This window comes from Hydra vulgaris, chromosome 06 (genome assembly GCF_038396675.1).
Source record: "Hydra vulgaris chromosome 06, alternate assembly HydraT2T_AEP".
Taxonomy (NCBI): Eukaryota; Metazoa; Cnidaria; class Hydrozoa; order Anthoathecata; family Hydridae; genus Hydra; species Hydra vulgaris.
Window position 1 is genome coordinate 45,552,027 of NC_088925.1, and position 15,770 is coordinate 45,567,796.

The 15,770-nt window shown below is 30.2% G+C and overlaps 1 protein-coding gene across 3 annotated transcripts in view; it reads left to right on the forward strand.

Annotated features, from left to right (window-relative positions):
• Positions 1-724: 724 nt before the first annotated feature.
• The window catches only part of LOC136081896 (sterile alpha motif domain-containing protein 9-like), a 128,217-nt gene continuing 113,171 nt past the window's right edge, over positions 725-15,770 (forward strand). For all 3 annotated transcript variants that reach the window (XR_010639234.1, XR_010639235.1, XM_065800278.1), the window contains exon 1: positions 725-965. Coding sequence is in view for 1 of the 3 variants with exons in the window: in XM_065800278.1 (XP_065656350.1) it covers positions 944-965 (22 nt within the window). In the remaining 2 variants the exon portion in view is untranslated. The remainder of the gene's footprint in view (positions 966-15,770) is intronic.

Below are 15,770 nucleotides of genomic sequence, written 5' to 3' on the forward strand. Positions count from 1 at the left end.
TTCAAATTTAACGTTATCTTGGTAACGCTCTCTTCAGGATACGAGATGGACTGATTATTGTTTTGACACTGTTAGACTATATGTGTCCCTTTATCCATGGTATTACATGACTCAATCAGTTCACAAAGCATTGATACATGGACATCACATAATTTAGAGTTTTACATTACCCATCAGACTTATGTCAGAGGAAGCTCAAGAGGCTAGAAATATAGAATTATCGCAAAAATTTCAGCCGAAAAACAGACAGATGAGCAACAATTACTGATCATATCAATAGACTCCTAGTTTCCAATGATCCTGTTATTTCATCACTGCGTTAATCAACATCACACCGAACATAAAACATTTCCTTCAGTTGTTTTATAATTACTTTAATCTTGAAACGATATTATTTTTTTATAATTTTTGATGTAATTTTAAATTGGCAATGTTTTCATCCACTATTTTTTGTTTTTATTATTGCTAAAACATTATTTACCTAAATACTTAATTGTTATTCAATACAGGTGGGTCAAAAATCCGATAAAGTTTATTCAAAAATAAATTTACCCCTTTGTAACTTAGGAAAGTTCTGATAACTAAGCAATATAAGTATCCATAGCAACTAAATTTAAAAAATTTATCACTTTTATCAAAAGTGTGATCTCATATTGGTACTCATGTCAAATTTAGTGAATATACTATATTCACTATGTTATCTTTATCATAATATGATAAAGATAACATAGGAAAGATAAACAGAATGTTAGCGCATGCGTAAAATTTCAGACGCAAAAGCAATTTTTAGTCTTTTAAAGTGACTAAATCCGCATTTCATCCGCGGAAGATTTTTTTTTCTTTTAGTATTTATTATAATATATTCTTTTAAAATTGTTTATCGCCTTTAAATTAAAGTTTAATCTATGAATTTTCCTAATCAAATCTATCTATTTACAAAGATATGGACACCAAGGGAAGAAAAGGTTATTTTTTTCATTTCACTTTGCACAATAGGTTATCTAATAGTTTAGCGTGTTTTTAATATAAATAATATTATTCTATATAAATAGTTATATAAATAATTGTTATTTTATAATAAAAACAAAACTTTATTTATGTAAAATCCATTAAATTTAATTGATAATAATTGATAGGTAATTAATTAAATTTAAACGTTTATCCACAAAAACGTCCGGAATGTTTTTTTAAATAAAAATAAAAACATTCTGAATGTTTTTATTTTATTTATTTTTATTGTTTACATACATCGACTGACCATCTGTCAGGTTCTACCTATTTAATAGGTAGATCATGTGAGAAGTTCTGCTATATCTAAAGCCTTTCAATATATATATATATAAGTTCTTGTTTTAGAAAATAATATCATTTAGCAGATAAATTCAATGCATTACAAAATAAAGCCAGATTTCGATTTTGGAATATTTAGTCTAAACATTTAAAGCTAAAGCGTTTAAAAAACTTGACCATTTTATTTCTCTCTATGCTTACAGTTCTAATAATATGGTGTTAGGTTGTTAATAAATAAAGACTCACCAAGTTTAATAAAATAATTCGTGACCAAAACTGAGTTAAAGGTTTTGAATTAACCTCGCTTTTGGTAATATAATTATTTTATGGCACTTCATCTTTTTGGTATTTGCAGATATTTTAAAAGTCATCAATCTCTTCTCACAAAAAATAAAACCTTTGTTTAAATATACAAATAGCTAATATAATAGCTGAATTGTTTAATAATGTGTTTTATAACCAGTTGATCCACTGATAAGTTCTTTAAGCAGTAAGCTATCTTTGTACAGCCAGTTTATAATAGATTTATACTCCATTCTAAAATAGAAGAACAGTTTTTGTTCAAGAACAGACTCACAATAGTGACAATAACTTTAAAATTTTTTTTATTTAAACTTTATTTTTACATTAACTTGTTATTTATGAGATCTACATTCTATTCTTTAACCAGAGAGGAGGTATGTTTCGCAGAGGTATTGCAGAGGTAGAACTAACTTCTGATCATAATAATTGAATGGACATCTGATATTTAATTTAAATGTTACCTATAATGCCTGTTTATTTTTTTATAAGTATATGAAATTTTTGAAACAGGCTCATGTAGGCTTAAGCAAAAAGTTAAAAGAGGCTCAAAAATATGCTTAAGCATAAGCATATTTATAATAAAATATTCTTATTTCAATACTTTCTAAAAGTGTGCGCGTTACTAAAGGTTAATGGGTATAAGAAAAATAAAAAGTTGACGTTGGCTCTATATTTGCTTTGGTTTTAATGTAGCTGAATTAATGATTGCTGGTAATAAATTATTGACAATTTCTCTGCCGTCAGCTTCCTCCTCAGCGTCAACAACTGTTTCTTCAGTTCCTTCCTCTTGTGCAGCAAAATTGTTTAAATCTTCTAAATCACTTTCATCACTGTCAACCTCTTCACTGTTAACAATTTTACTTGAAGCGTTTAAAGAATTTGAGGCAGGAGCTATTCTCACATCTTGCACATGTCTTGGTACAACATGAGTTTCAGTATTTGTGTTTGTGAGTATGTCAGTTACAGTACCAATTTTCCAAACTGAAGTGCACTTTGCACCAGCAGGGCGAACATAAGCTTTTTCTCCAATTCTATAAGTTTTCATAACTTTTCGTGATCTTTCCTGAGTTTCAGTGTTTTTCTCCTCTTGAATTGGTAGACGCCAAACATACTTATTTTTTTGAGAAGCAGGTGCAGATTCCTTGTTTGTTCCCACCGTTGGTGTTGCATTGTACCAAAGTACCGCTACTAATAGACATATTTGTGCCCTCGTAGCTGTTCGTTTTACTGTGCGGTGGTTACGCTCCATAATCCCATTTCCTGATATTCTATATGCACATCTATACTTCTTTTTTACACACCATTTTTCGCTTATGTTTGAAAAGTCACTGGATTTAAACACCGCTCCATTATCCATCAACAGTTCTTACGGTGGGCCATGCTCCCTAAATACGAATTCCAATTGACTTACTATATTTTTGGTATCTTTGTGAGGCAACTTTCTCCAAATTGCAAACCGACTTGGTCCACAGTCAGTTATTGTTAAATATGGTGACCCTTTATAGTGAGTCACACCACAAGCAATTCGTTGCCATGTGTCTGGTACATCTAGCACTCCATTTTCCCATTTTATTGGCGCTGGATCAATTAAATAACATTTACGAACACATTCTTCAACATCTTTTCTTAATATGTGCGGAAGTCTTTGTTGCACTGTAAACATTGTCCGATTAACGCCAAAATGATGCTTTGAGTGACAATTAAGAATTTCTTCAGCTATACTTACTCCGCATAGTTCTTTAGTATTTCTTCTTGAAAGCTTATTTAACCAAGTCTTTGGAACTCTTGTCAACACGTCAGCTTTGTTTTTGGAGGATGGAACCCATTTCAAAGTGATGTTTATATTATATTCTTTTATAAAGTCTTGCAATAGAGAAAGTCTTCTTTTAATAAGCATTTTTGATAATGCATTTGATCGAATCCTATGAGTTTCAGTCAGCATACTTTTTAACCATCCATGAACTGTTACCGAATCAGTGAATACTGACAAATTCTTTATATCCCACTTAGCAGCTAGGTTTATCCCACGCACCACAACATCTAATTCAGCAATATTAATATGCATGACATCATTTATACTTCGAAGCCAGGCTGGATCCTGAATTGTTACGCCATCGTATTCTATAGCAACTTCAATTGCCATGCTGCTTGCATCACACCACAATGTTGCTCCATTTTGAATCCCTTTAGCATTTCATTTCCCTCTCACAGAATCACAAACTTCTAATCGGCGCAATATTTCGATCAACCATGTCCGACCTTGATCTCTGATTAGATCATCCCAAGTATCTCCTTGACTATGACGTTTTATAAAACTGCAGGTATTTCTGAGCGACCCTCCAACAGGATAGTGACCTAATAAGTGTCCACATATTTAAAAAAGTTTCCGTTGTGTTAATTTTTCAGTTTTGATATCTTGTGACTTTGGAATGATGTTTCCACGTTTCCAACAAAGCTCCTTTTTTTCATTTCTAAACAGTTGCAAACCTAACACTCGTGCAGTATCACATTGCACCGGCTCTTTTGTTACCAATCCATAACATGCTAAATGATCTACAACCTTTTCAACTGATGTCTTTTCCAAATTAGCAATTATGTTGTCAATGTAGTGGTCAGTTGCTTCACTAATACCTGCATTGAGATTCAACACACTGCCTAAGATTGAAGACATTATTTTTGGGGCGGAATTTAACCCAAAACCAAGACGTGTAAGATTTTTTTCTTCTTTGTAGACTACCTTCTGATGCTCCCACAAACTCGGATCGATGTTTATTTGCATATATGCGCATCTAAGATCAAGCGTTGCAAATTTGTCACCAACAGTTCTCCATTTTCTAACTTTTTCATCACATGCGTCACTTGAAGCATTATGTAAATTAAAATACTGATTAAGTTCACGAAAGCCCAGAACAGGTTGTATCTTTCCTTTATTTTCCTGCTCAACAGACATTAACGGAACAATCCCTTTTGTACTTTTTTTTTCTTTGTTGCATGGTTTCAACCAGCCATTTTTTACCCATAAGTCCATCTCGCCATTAAATTGATGTAACAACTGGGGTTTTACCTTGTACTGCGCGACAGAATTTCTCAGTTGTGGTTGACCTTGTTTCCATTTATATTTAGCAGTTCACTTTGTACCATCAAAATAAGCATCAAAATCCTTGTCCTTTATACCAACAGCTTGTTTCTCTGCATGAATTGAAACAAAACAAAATTCAATTTTTCCATTGTACAAATACACTCCTCCATAGCGATTAATGACATCCATACCAATAATAACATTAATACCGTTGACAACACTTTTCAGAATCATTGCTGATGTTTTGAGTTTTTTTCCTTCAATGATCAATGTTACTGTAGCTTCTCCCTCCGTTTTCACACATTCTCCATTAACAGCCAACACCATTAGTTCATTTCTTCTGATACAAACACTAGCTTTCTGAGCCATGTTGTTTGAAATAATAGTTCGAGTTCATCCGCTGTCAACCAGTGCTTTTCCTGCAAAGGTGTTCACCTGCATAGTGCATATTGGAAGCGCCATTAGTTGTTTAGGGAAACAGCCGGCATTGGCGATTCCCCATTTGAGTTTCCCTGATGCAACGAACAAAATCTTGCAATGTGTCCAGATTTTCCACATCTAAAGCATTTTATTCCATCACTAACAATTTGTTTCTTCGAAAAACAGATTCGGGCAACATGTCCAGGCTTGCCACAGTTGTAGCAGTTAAAATCAATAGCGGATGGTTTTTGAACATGTTTATAGAAACCAGAGATTGTTGTTGAAACATACTCTTCTTTTGTTTTTTCTGTCATGAGTACTCGTACATGGTTTAATGCATCCTGTAAACTTATCCCAATTATTTTCTTGTGCTCGTAGCTGGTTTGAAATTTCACCCGGCAATCCAGTTATGAACGCTCTTAGCAATAATTCTTTGCTTTCAGTGTTGGCCAAACCCATAAGTTGACGCAAACTGGCCAAACGCACATCAACAGATTAACTGTCATTCCATCTTCGATCTCTGAACTGCTCATAAGCTTGGAAACCATCGACTGCAAATGCATCTAGTAGAGCTTTTTCAATGTCCGCAGCGGCGGTTTTTTGGCTCTCCCCAAGTTGCTCATATAATGCGAATGCGCTGCTTTCAAGAAACAACGGAATGATTAATGAAAGATTGCCCATATTCTGCAGCTCTCCTATCAGTTTGATCTTTTTCAGCCACACTACAACATCTCCAGATCCATCAAGTTTTCCAATCATTTTTGCCATAGATGCCATACTGCCAAAATAGCTTGTTAATACGACAACTTTGTTTTACAATTATTTTTGACCCTTTTTATTAAATTCTATTTACAACTTTCTCGAGGGTGTTAAAAAATTCTCGAGGGCGTAATTATATACAAAAGTAGCTTATGATTTGACTAATAAATTACATCAATTAACTTTAATAATATTATGACAAGAATTTTATAAATGTAACAATGAAGTTTCAAATCAATAAAGATTCAAATCAATAAAGTTTCAAATCAAGGCCCTCTGGTTTAACAAACGAATCTTCTGGCCATCAGAAGTAATTAAACACCCAGTCATTGTCCAACACTTCTTCCTTTGCTTGTCATACTTTGAAGTGTTTAAAGCTTTCCATGCTTCCCCTGCCCAATGTGTAATCAAAATTCGTCTCTCTTTTGCAGTGTAGGGCATTTCATTACTGAACCATCTATCAGAATGATTATCTCTATCAAGCCATTTTTGATGTTCAATGGCAATAAGTCTTTTCAGAGTGGCAGCATGTTCTTCATCAACTGGTCGCCAAAGGTCAGTACAACTTGGTAGACTGTACCAGAGAAGCCCTTTAGCAGCAGCCACAAAATCTTTAAAATCTTCCTGCATCTGTCCCTTCAAATTGTCCAGCAAAAGAACAAATTTATCAAGCTTTTGATCTTTGACAAATGGAAGAAGTGTTTTATTGCACCATTGCTTACAAACGTGTTGGTCTAACCAAGCATTTTGTTGGAAGTAAACGTGAATATCTTTGTACTATGCTAACTTTCGATCTTTTGAAATACATTTTCCTTGACCTCTAAAAATGATGGCTAGCTTTTGTTTCGATCTCATTTTTAACTCTTTTTTAAAAAAAAATTGAACTATAACATGATATTTTTTTTCCATGTTTGGATCAATTTTTAATTGTATATTTTTAGCTTTACCCCAAAGCTAGGAAAAGTTAACAGTATGACTTTTTGATCTGGCTTGTAAAAATTCTTCGTAAATAACTTCGAATAGTTCAAGATATTTTGTGGAACATCCTTCGTTAAGAAACAATTTGCGATAGGATGATTCAGGATCTTTAATACTAGTTTCTTATTTTTTTAAGTCATTGTGAAATCTGACTTTGTATTACACCAAACAACTCTGCTATAGTTTCTTGATTTGCCTTATAACCATAGGCGTTAATTGCTTCTGCTTTAAAGGCAGCAGTATATTGGTGGTATTTCTTACCAGCTAATTTGCTAGACTCCACTTTTTTTCATTGCACTAACAACTTTGTTGACTATGTTATTGAGCATATCTTTCACTGCTAGAGTGATAAGTTTTTCATTACTTTGAAGAACTTGTGATTGTGAATGTTTACAATCTTGTTTGCTTATTCCGTGAATAACTTTAACATGAAAAGCTAGTCCTTGTTGGCTTTTAAATAATTTTTTGCAATGTTCGCATTCAAAACTAGTTTCAACAGCTTCTAACGGCAATCAGATTGCACTTATTTCTCATCTGTGCATAACATTTTTTGTGAAACCAAATGCTGCCAATGTAGGTTGCTTTCTCTTTATTCTCTTTGACATTATTATTACAATTTTTAACAGTATCTGAAAAGAAGATTAAGAATAAAATAAACATTTTGAATATGGTATTAAATAAACTACACATTAAAAGTGAGAGAGAAAAAAAAGGAGAGAGAAATAAAACACTTCAAAGCGACTCTTAAACTTTATGTTTTTCTGTTCAAGTATTGAGGTTTAGGTTTTGCAACACAATGACTTCATTACTTCATAAAGTTGTTGCGTTGCAAAACATAAACTTCAATTTTTGTTGTTTTTGTTTGTTTAAAATTAGAGATATGTATATTTAAAATTTTTAATTAAATAAAATTTAAATCTTTTAAATGGTTTATCAAGGCTCAGGAATATGCTTGCATATGCTTTTTTTTTTTTCTAAATCTGAGCCTTCATATGCTTATAAGCGTTATGATTATAAAAAAAACAACATGTAAAGGACAATACATTTTTTAAATTAACTACACAAACATATTTTTGATCATAGCGATATTTTTAAGTTAAAGTAAAGATTTTTTTAGTTAAAGTAGTAAGCTATATTTTTACACGAATGTGATGCTAGACTTATATACCATTCTTTAACCTAAATAGTAATGCATAGGTATAATTAACTTCTGGAGATAAGAATCAAATGGGCACCTACCTAATGCATAAAATTATTATAATAAAAAATAAATATTTTAAGCAAACATTACACAGGCATGATAGAACAAAATATAATATTCTATTTACAAATTAAGGATCTTATATATTTCATCTTAGATATAAAAACTTTTTTTTTTAAATTTTTTAAATATTTAAACTAAATTTTATGACCACAAACAAGACAAAAACTTTGTCTATATAATGAATTTTTGCCACACTCAGAACACACAACGCACTTACTCACCTTAGAGACTTGAAGCTTCCTGTCAGCTTTGCAGTGCAATTCAAAGTGTTTTAAAACAAGACGCAGCTTCTGATTTATTACTGAATGCAACTGTCTTAATTCTTTATTTACACTATTATGAAACACTCTCCATGCAATTTTACAAATAGTGGCACATTAAAAATGAGTTCATGCATTTTTTGCGTGATCAATATAATCCTTTCAATACAATTCTTTAAGTTGTCCGTCAATCGTTATCTTGCTCTACAATCTTCATCTTTTCTCTTTCAGTAACTTCCAACTTTAATTAGTGGCTGCTTGCAGCCTTATTGGAAGCGAAGATGTTTGAAAAAAAAAAATATATATATATATATATATATATATATAAATTTATTTTTCGCGTAATACTTTTTTTTGGAAAGCAAGCATGAAACTTAATAGAAAATAAATTTATATATTGATGAAGCTCAGTAATTTCAGCATCAGAAGGAAATTTTTGCTTAAAAAGAATGGGTTGCAACTTATTAAAAACACTAAACACACATACAAATCTATTTTTAATAGCTTCATCATCAATAACACTACAAAATTTAGTGGTTTTTTCAGACTATTTTGCAATGATTACATACAAATACATTACCATGGTACGCTTGTTGCTCAACCTTCATGTCTTCAAGGGCCTTATTAAGAGACCTCTCATGAGTCCCCATGTTACTTTTAGATATTTTTTCTTGGTCTTCACACTCCATCTGCAATTTAATATATTCAACGTCTAAAAGTTCACATTGTGTGTGTATAAAAGAAATTTTTTCAGAAATGTAAAGGTCAAGACATTCTATATCTTCAACCTGACATGCTAAGCACTCGTACTTCTCTATATCACATAATACACACTTCTGAATCACCAATAATTTCACAAAATTGATGAAACCACTTTTGGCACATACCACACTGCACCCAATCAATGTTACAATCATACTTTGTAGTTAAACACCTGATACTACTGGAAAAATTGTTATTAAAAGCTAGCCATCGCGCCTGCAGATTTGCAACGCCTACAAATTGATTTCCTAATAAACGCAAGGTTTCTGGTGTTTTAAAACAATCAACGCTTTTAGCAGCCCACAATTCATTTGTTCTCACATTCTGATTATGCGACAAAGACGAAACAGCTTGACAATCTAAAGTCTTACACTCCTTCAACAATAACTTATACAGTTTTAACACAACTCCTAACATGATATTCAAAACAGGTGGCACTACATTATCTAAAGTTATTATGGGGAATATCACAGGAGCAATAATTGATTTATGAAACTTACCTAAAGCTCTTAAGTTTCCACCTTGTCTATCTTCACACAAGTTCTCATTGTAAGCACCTTCCAGAGATTGTATTGTCATCCTTAAGATGTTACATTTAACAGGTGTGTGAGGCATAAAAGCATGGTTTCTTAGAGAATTCAATTCAACTAGACCTGTAGGGCTAGGAAAGCTAGCAGCTTAACCCTGGTGTCCCACAACATCATCGATGAAATAAAAGTCTAAGAACAACCTGACTATTTTGCCTTTTAACTTAAAATGATGATTGAATTCTTTTTATGTCTTTGGCATAATGCCCAAGAATTAAGGCAATATTCTCATGGCAGTCTGAACCCTGATACATACAAAATAAATGAACATTATATACAGATTTAGAATTGACAACTTCAAAATGGAATTTCATATACTACCCTTATCCCTAGCAAAAAGGAGCCATACCTCTTTGTCAAAACCAACATCTGAGTTAAGGTGGTCATGAATGTGAAGACTATTAAAAACCCCCTTCAATGTAAGTTGTCAAACTCTTGACCATCAGTACAGATACTAAACAAGGTGCTTCATTCACAGATGGATAAAGTAACATAGGATTCACAGTAACATATTCTTTACTGACATGCATTGTCCGCATTTCTTTTTCTTGTCTTTTCTTGGGCTCAGAGGCGAGAATCCTTGCACCAAGAATACACAGAATACGTTTTAGCCTACGGAATTCAGACATTGGCATTCTTAATTGGCTCTGCAGCTCTACAGTATCAGAAACACTTAATTGCCTAACTAAACCTCACTTATTTGCAACACAACAAAATATTGACATTTCACTAGAAATAAATTTTGGTATTTTTTTTTTCAAATTTAATTTTTTATAGCAATTTAACATTTTTGGCACAAGCAGATGCAAATTTATGTTATGCTGTTTTGATTTTTTTTTTAAATAAGTTGGAACTGCTCCTCCTGTTTTAGCCTAATACTCATAGTCTCTAATTGAGAACTTATATGAGTTACAATATGGGCTGAAAGCCTTGTTTTTAGAACTGAAATCTGTAATTTCAACTTCCAACCTAGATAACTGCGTTTTTAATATCTCTATTTGCTTCATATTTGTTTTATTTTCAGAAGTTAATTGGTCAACTTGATCAGTAGCTCCCGATTCTTATTTAAAATAAAAATTTCCTCTGCATCTGGTAATTTTTTTTTTTATATGGAAAATAATTTTTTTAGTAAAAATCCCAAAATACAGAAAAGTGATTCAAATCATTAGTGATTCAAATCATTATTAAAATATTTTAACAATATTTTATTATTTTCCATTTAATGTAAATATTTATTCAACAAAGTAAGATAGATCTTTTATATTTTAACTCCTAACTGGTTGTCAGAAAGTTTTGTTGACAAAAAGTAAAAATTAAAATGCAAGACCGGAATTTTTTTTTTGTCACTTGATAGCCTGCCCCAACCAAGCCCTCAGTTGATGTAGCAGCACTCCCTTGCGAGTCAGGCTATAAGATAGTCGGTGTAGCAACACTCCGTTGCGAGTCAGGCTATTTGGCAGTCGATGTAGTAGCACTCCATTGCGAGTCAGGCTATTTGTCAGTTAATGTAGCAGCACTTTGTTGCGAGTCAGGCTATAAGATGTAGCAACACCTCTGTGCATGATTACAGTAAAAAAAAATATAAATAAAAACATTTTATTAAAAAAATAAAAACATTTTATTAAAAAAAATAAAAATAAAAACATTGTTTATATTATTAAAAACATTCTGGTCAATTAAATTTGCGTTTTTGCGGTTTTTTCAAAAAACGATTAATTTGTAATTAAGTTAATGGTTTTTACTTTCTGACAACATGCAAATGTTGGATGAAAGTCAAAAGTAATTAAAAGTGATGTATTTGTTGGTATAGGAATCATTTTTTCCTTCAGTACTCCCAAATGCAACAATCTATATATATATATATATATATATATATATATATATATATATATATATATATTATATATATACACCGTGGAAAATAAGGAATTGAAGGCAAGCGGTCAATTTGACTGGCCAACTCAAGGAATCGATGGTCAATTGTTTTTTTTTGGACAGTCAAAAATTTATTTTTTCTTTGTTTAAATCTTAGTAATGGTTCTTCTTGACTAAACTTTATAAATACAAAAATAAGTTAATGCTTGAAGAGTAAAGAATATCATTATTTTATTAATAGCAATTTTAAATAAAATCAATGCTTTTTTTAAAAGCGCTAACAGGCAATGGATAATTTTAAATTTATTTAAAAATAATTCATTTCATTGCAATGACTTCACAAATTGTGAGAAAAGCTGCGCAAAAGTAATAGAAAAAATTAAATGAAAAAAAGTTGAGTTTATGTTCATAATTACATATAATATTTTCAAATAATAATGAAAAAAATCTCTGAAGTAAAAGAAGAAAAGCTTTCGCACATTTTATATCTCTCACTCATTAAAATCTTTTCAATATCCGCTAATGTTAATTAGTTAATAATAACATTTTTAACTCTTGTTTGCAGATACTATTTAAACTGATTATTTAATACTTTAAATTGTTTTAAACATTCATCTTCTTAGTATTAAATAATTTGTTTAGTGAAACAAATTTTAAAAATTAAACAATTTGTTTAATGAAACGCTATAAAAATTATTAAATTTACATAAAACAAGATTTTTAATATATATACATATATATATATATATATATATATATATATATATATATATATATATATATATATATATATATATATATATATATATATATATATATATGATAAATTTAATATATACTCGAATATATAAGTAGCAGAATTAATAATATAAAATTATTATTAAATACTAATACAAACTAAATACAGAAAAAACTGAATTTTTAAAATCTGGAGTAAGCCCGATTATCAATAACATGGTTTATGTTAACGACGCTCCTATTACTCCAAAAAACAAATATAAATGAACGTATAACGCAATTTTCATCTGTTGCAAAAGCTCTTATAAGAAACAGAATTCGCTTTTGCCAGCCTGCTACGATTATTTATTTATTCAATTCCCTAGCTATTCCAACGCTTTTATACGGATTAGAACTGGGTGGTTGCAACAATAAGTTTCTACAGAATATTGATAAAGTTGGACGATCTGTCTTAAAATCATTTTTTAATATTTCTAAGCATAGTTAAAATCAACTCCATTCTTTTTTCAAAGTAGACTCTGTATTGAACATTCTTATTCATAACAAATTAAACATATTTATCAGGCTACATAACAACCCCATATGTTACTCCATTATAATGACTCAGTTGTCATGTATAAATAATCAAAGTTTATTTGAAGGTGAGATATTACTAATATGCTAGCAATTTGGTATAAATATGCTCCAATGTATGATTGGGGGCAATAAAATTAAAACCGCACGCCCTAAGGAAGTGTTGGATGCCAATATTGCTGCAATTTTAAAACTATCTTTCCAATTATAGAATTTAAAGGAACAAAGACTTATATTTAGAATTTTGATGGAAGAGAACATTCCAAGAACAATACAAGAACATGCATAGCATTTTCTTTTTTTTTTTACCTACAACTTATGTATTTATTGGGTGTTTAAATGAATATATATTATTAAGTTATTAATTTTTAATTATTGAATCATATCGATAAAAAAAATAAATTTACTGGAACGTTTTTAAAACAAAGATATTATTAGTATTAAAATCAGTATTAAAAAATAAAAGGATTAAAGAAAAATTTTGCTTTCAAACTTTTCGCTTTAATGACCCGCTAGTAATTAAAGTAGCGTATCTTAAACAAAAAAACTATTTTAAATGCTTATTCAAAAGTTAAACAATTTTTTATAATTTTAGTATATGCATTTTCCAAATAACATCCTGATTATTTGCCAAATCTTGCTTTTAAATCTGATTTTTTTTTCAACCGGTCAACCATGACCGGCAAGAATTCATTTTGGGAGTTCAAAATAGCATTTTAAGGCAATCATTGACCATTGACTTTCAAATCCGGAGTCCCAAAAAGGACTCCGGATTTGAAAGTCACAAAAAGATTACTTTATCCTAGTTTTTGGTATCCAGGAGCTCTAAAAATATAAATAAGTTTATGGACTACTATTAGGAAAAAAATTAAGACTTTTAAGTTAGAGGAACAATCATTTTTTGAGCCCGGAGTCCTTAGGTATAATGGCGGCAAGGACTCCGGGACTCCAGGACTCCAGGCTTAAAAACAGTAAGTTTCAAGTCACTAAATCTCATGAATGTTTTTATTATAGCAGATAAGTCAACAAACATGTTTAGTGCTTCTGAACACCACAGACTTGGAAAAAAAAGAGATGTAAAGCCGGAGTCCTTTTGGGACTCCGCATCCCTGATTTATATACTATATATATATTATATATATATTATATTTATATATTAAATATATATTATACCTTATTTATATTCTCTCTCTCTCTCTTTATATATATATATATATATATATATATATATATATATATATATATATATATATATATATATATATATATATATATATATATATACTGCCGCTCAAGGAAGTTAGGACAAAAAATATTTTTCAAAAGAACAATATTAAAATGTAATTGCGTTATAAAATTATTAGTTTATATTAATAAAATTTGTTTATATAAAAATAACTCAAGTTATTTTTATATAAACAAAGTTAAATAAAATTTGTATAAAAAAATTCTAAATTAAGTTATTTTAATGTAAATAGTACATGCTACTAAAAGTTTTATCATTTTAAATTAATAAACGGAGACCCATATTAAATTCGTGTATGAACCAGTATTTTACATTATCGACTCAAATTTTTTAAGTTTAACACGTATTTCTTTTGTTTACTATGTTTTTATATGCTGATATTTTGTGTATTTTGTGTAAGTTTTTTAAAAATTTCAAGTGCAGAAGTTCAAAGGTAAAATTAAAATTTTTTTTTTTAGTTAAAATTCTAAATATTGGAAAAAGTATGCCTAAAGGTAAGCCAATAAGTGTAGAAAAAAGGGCAGCAATACTTACTTTTTTTTCAAGAAGATTATACAGTTAGAAAAATAGCTGAAAAATTAAATCTGAGTAAATCAACAGCTGAGTAAATCAACTGCTCCACAAATAACAGTTATTTTCAACTATGATTGAGAAAAAAAAAATTCTGTCAGTACAATGAAACAAAGATTGCAAAAAGCTATGGTCGTGTATGGTTGTGTTGTTATCCGAAAACCATATCTACAAAAAGGTAATCAATAGAAGAGATTCCGTAGGGCACAGTTCCACAAATATTAGACGATGGATGAATGAAAATAAGTCCTCTGGACCAATGAGTCAAAAAATCAAGTTTTTGGAAATAAGCGAAGAGTTTATGTTAGAGGATCTGCTGAAGAAAAAAATGCTAACTTGATGTCTTGTTCCAACAGTAAAGTTCATGGTGGAGGCTCTGTGATAGTTTGGGGTTATTTCTCTCTGGATGGAGTCGTAAATTTGCGTAAAATCGATGGTATAATGAGAAAAGAACATTACAGAGATATCCTAAAAAACAAAAGCAATCCCTTCGGAACTTTGATTAATCGTAGATAATTTCATTCTGATGCATGGTAATGACCCTAAACATACTGTATTATGTAGAAATTATTTAGAATCAAAAAAAGCTAAAAATTTATTACGTGTAATGACCTAGCCTCCCCAAAGCCCAGACTTTAACCTCATTGAATTACTATTGAATAAACTGAATAGAAAAATTAGAACAGTTTGTCCAACATCAAAATCTGATTTATGGAACATTATAGAACAGGAATTGAATAATATTCAGAACAATGAGAAAAGTAATTGAAGGAATGCTGAGAACATCAAAGTTTCATTTATGGAACATTATAGAACAGGAATGGAATAATATTCAGATAGAAGCAATTAGAAAATTAATTGAAAGAATGCTGAGAATAGCTAAAGCAGTTATTAAATCAAAGGGTGGTTTTTTTGATGAAAAGAAAATTTAATTATTATTATAGTTTTTATAAATTTTTATTGCATAAAACTGACTAATAATATATTTTATATTGAAAATGTATAAAAAATATAATTTTTATTAATATAAATTAAAAATTCTATAATTACGTTTTTTTGAAAAAAT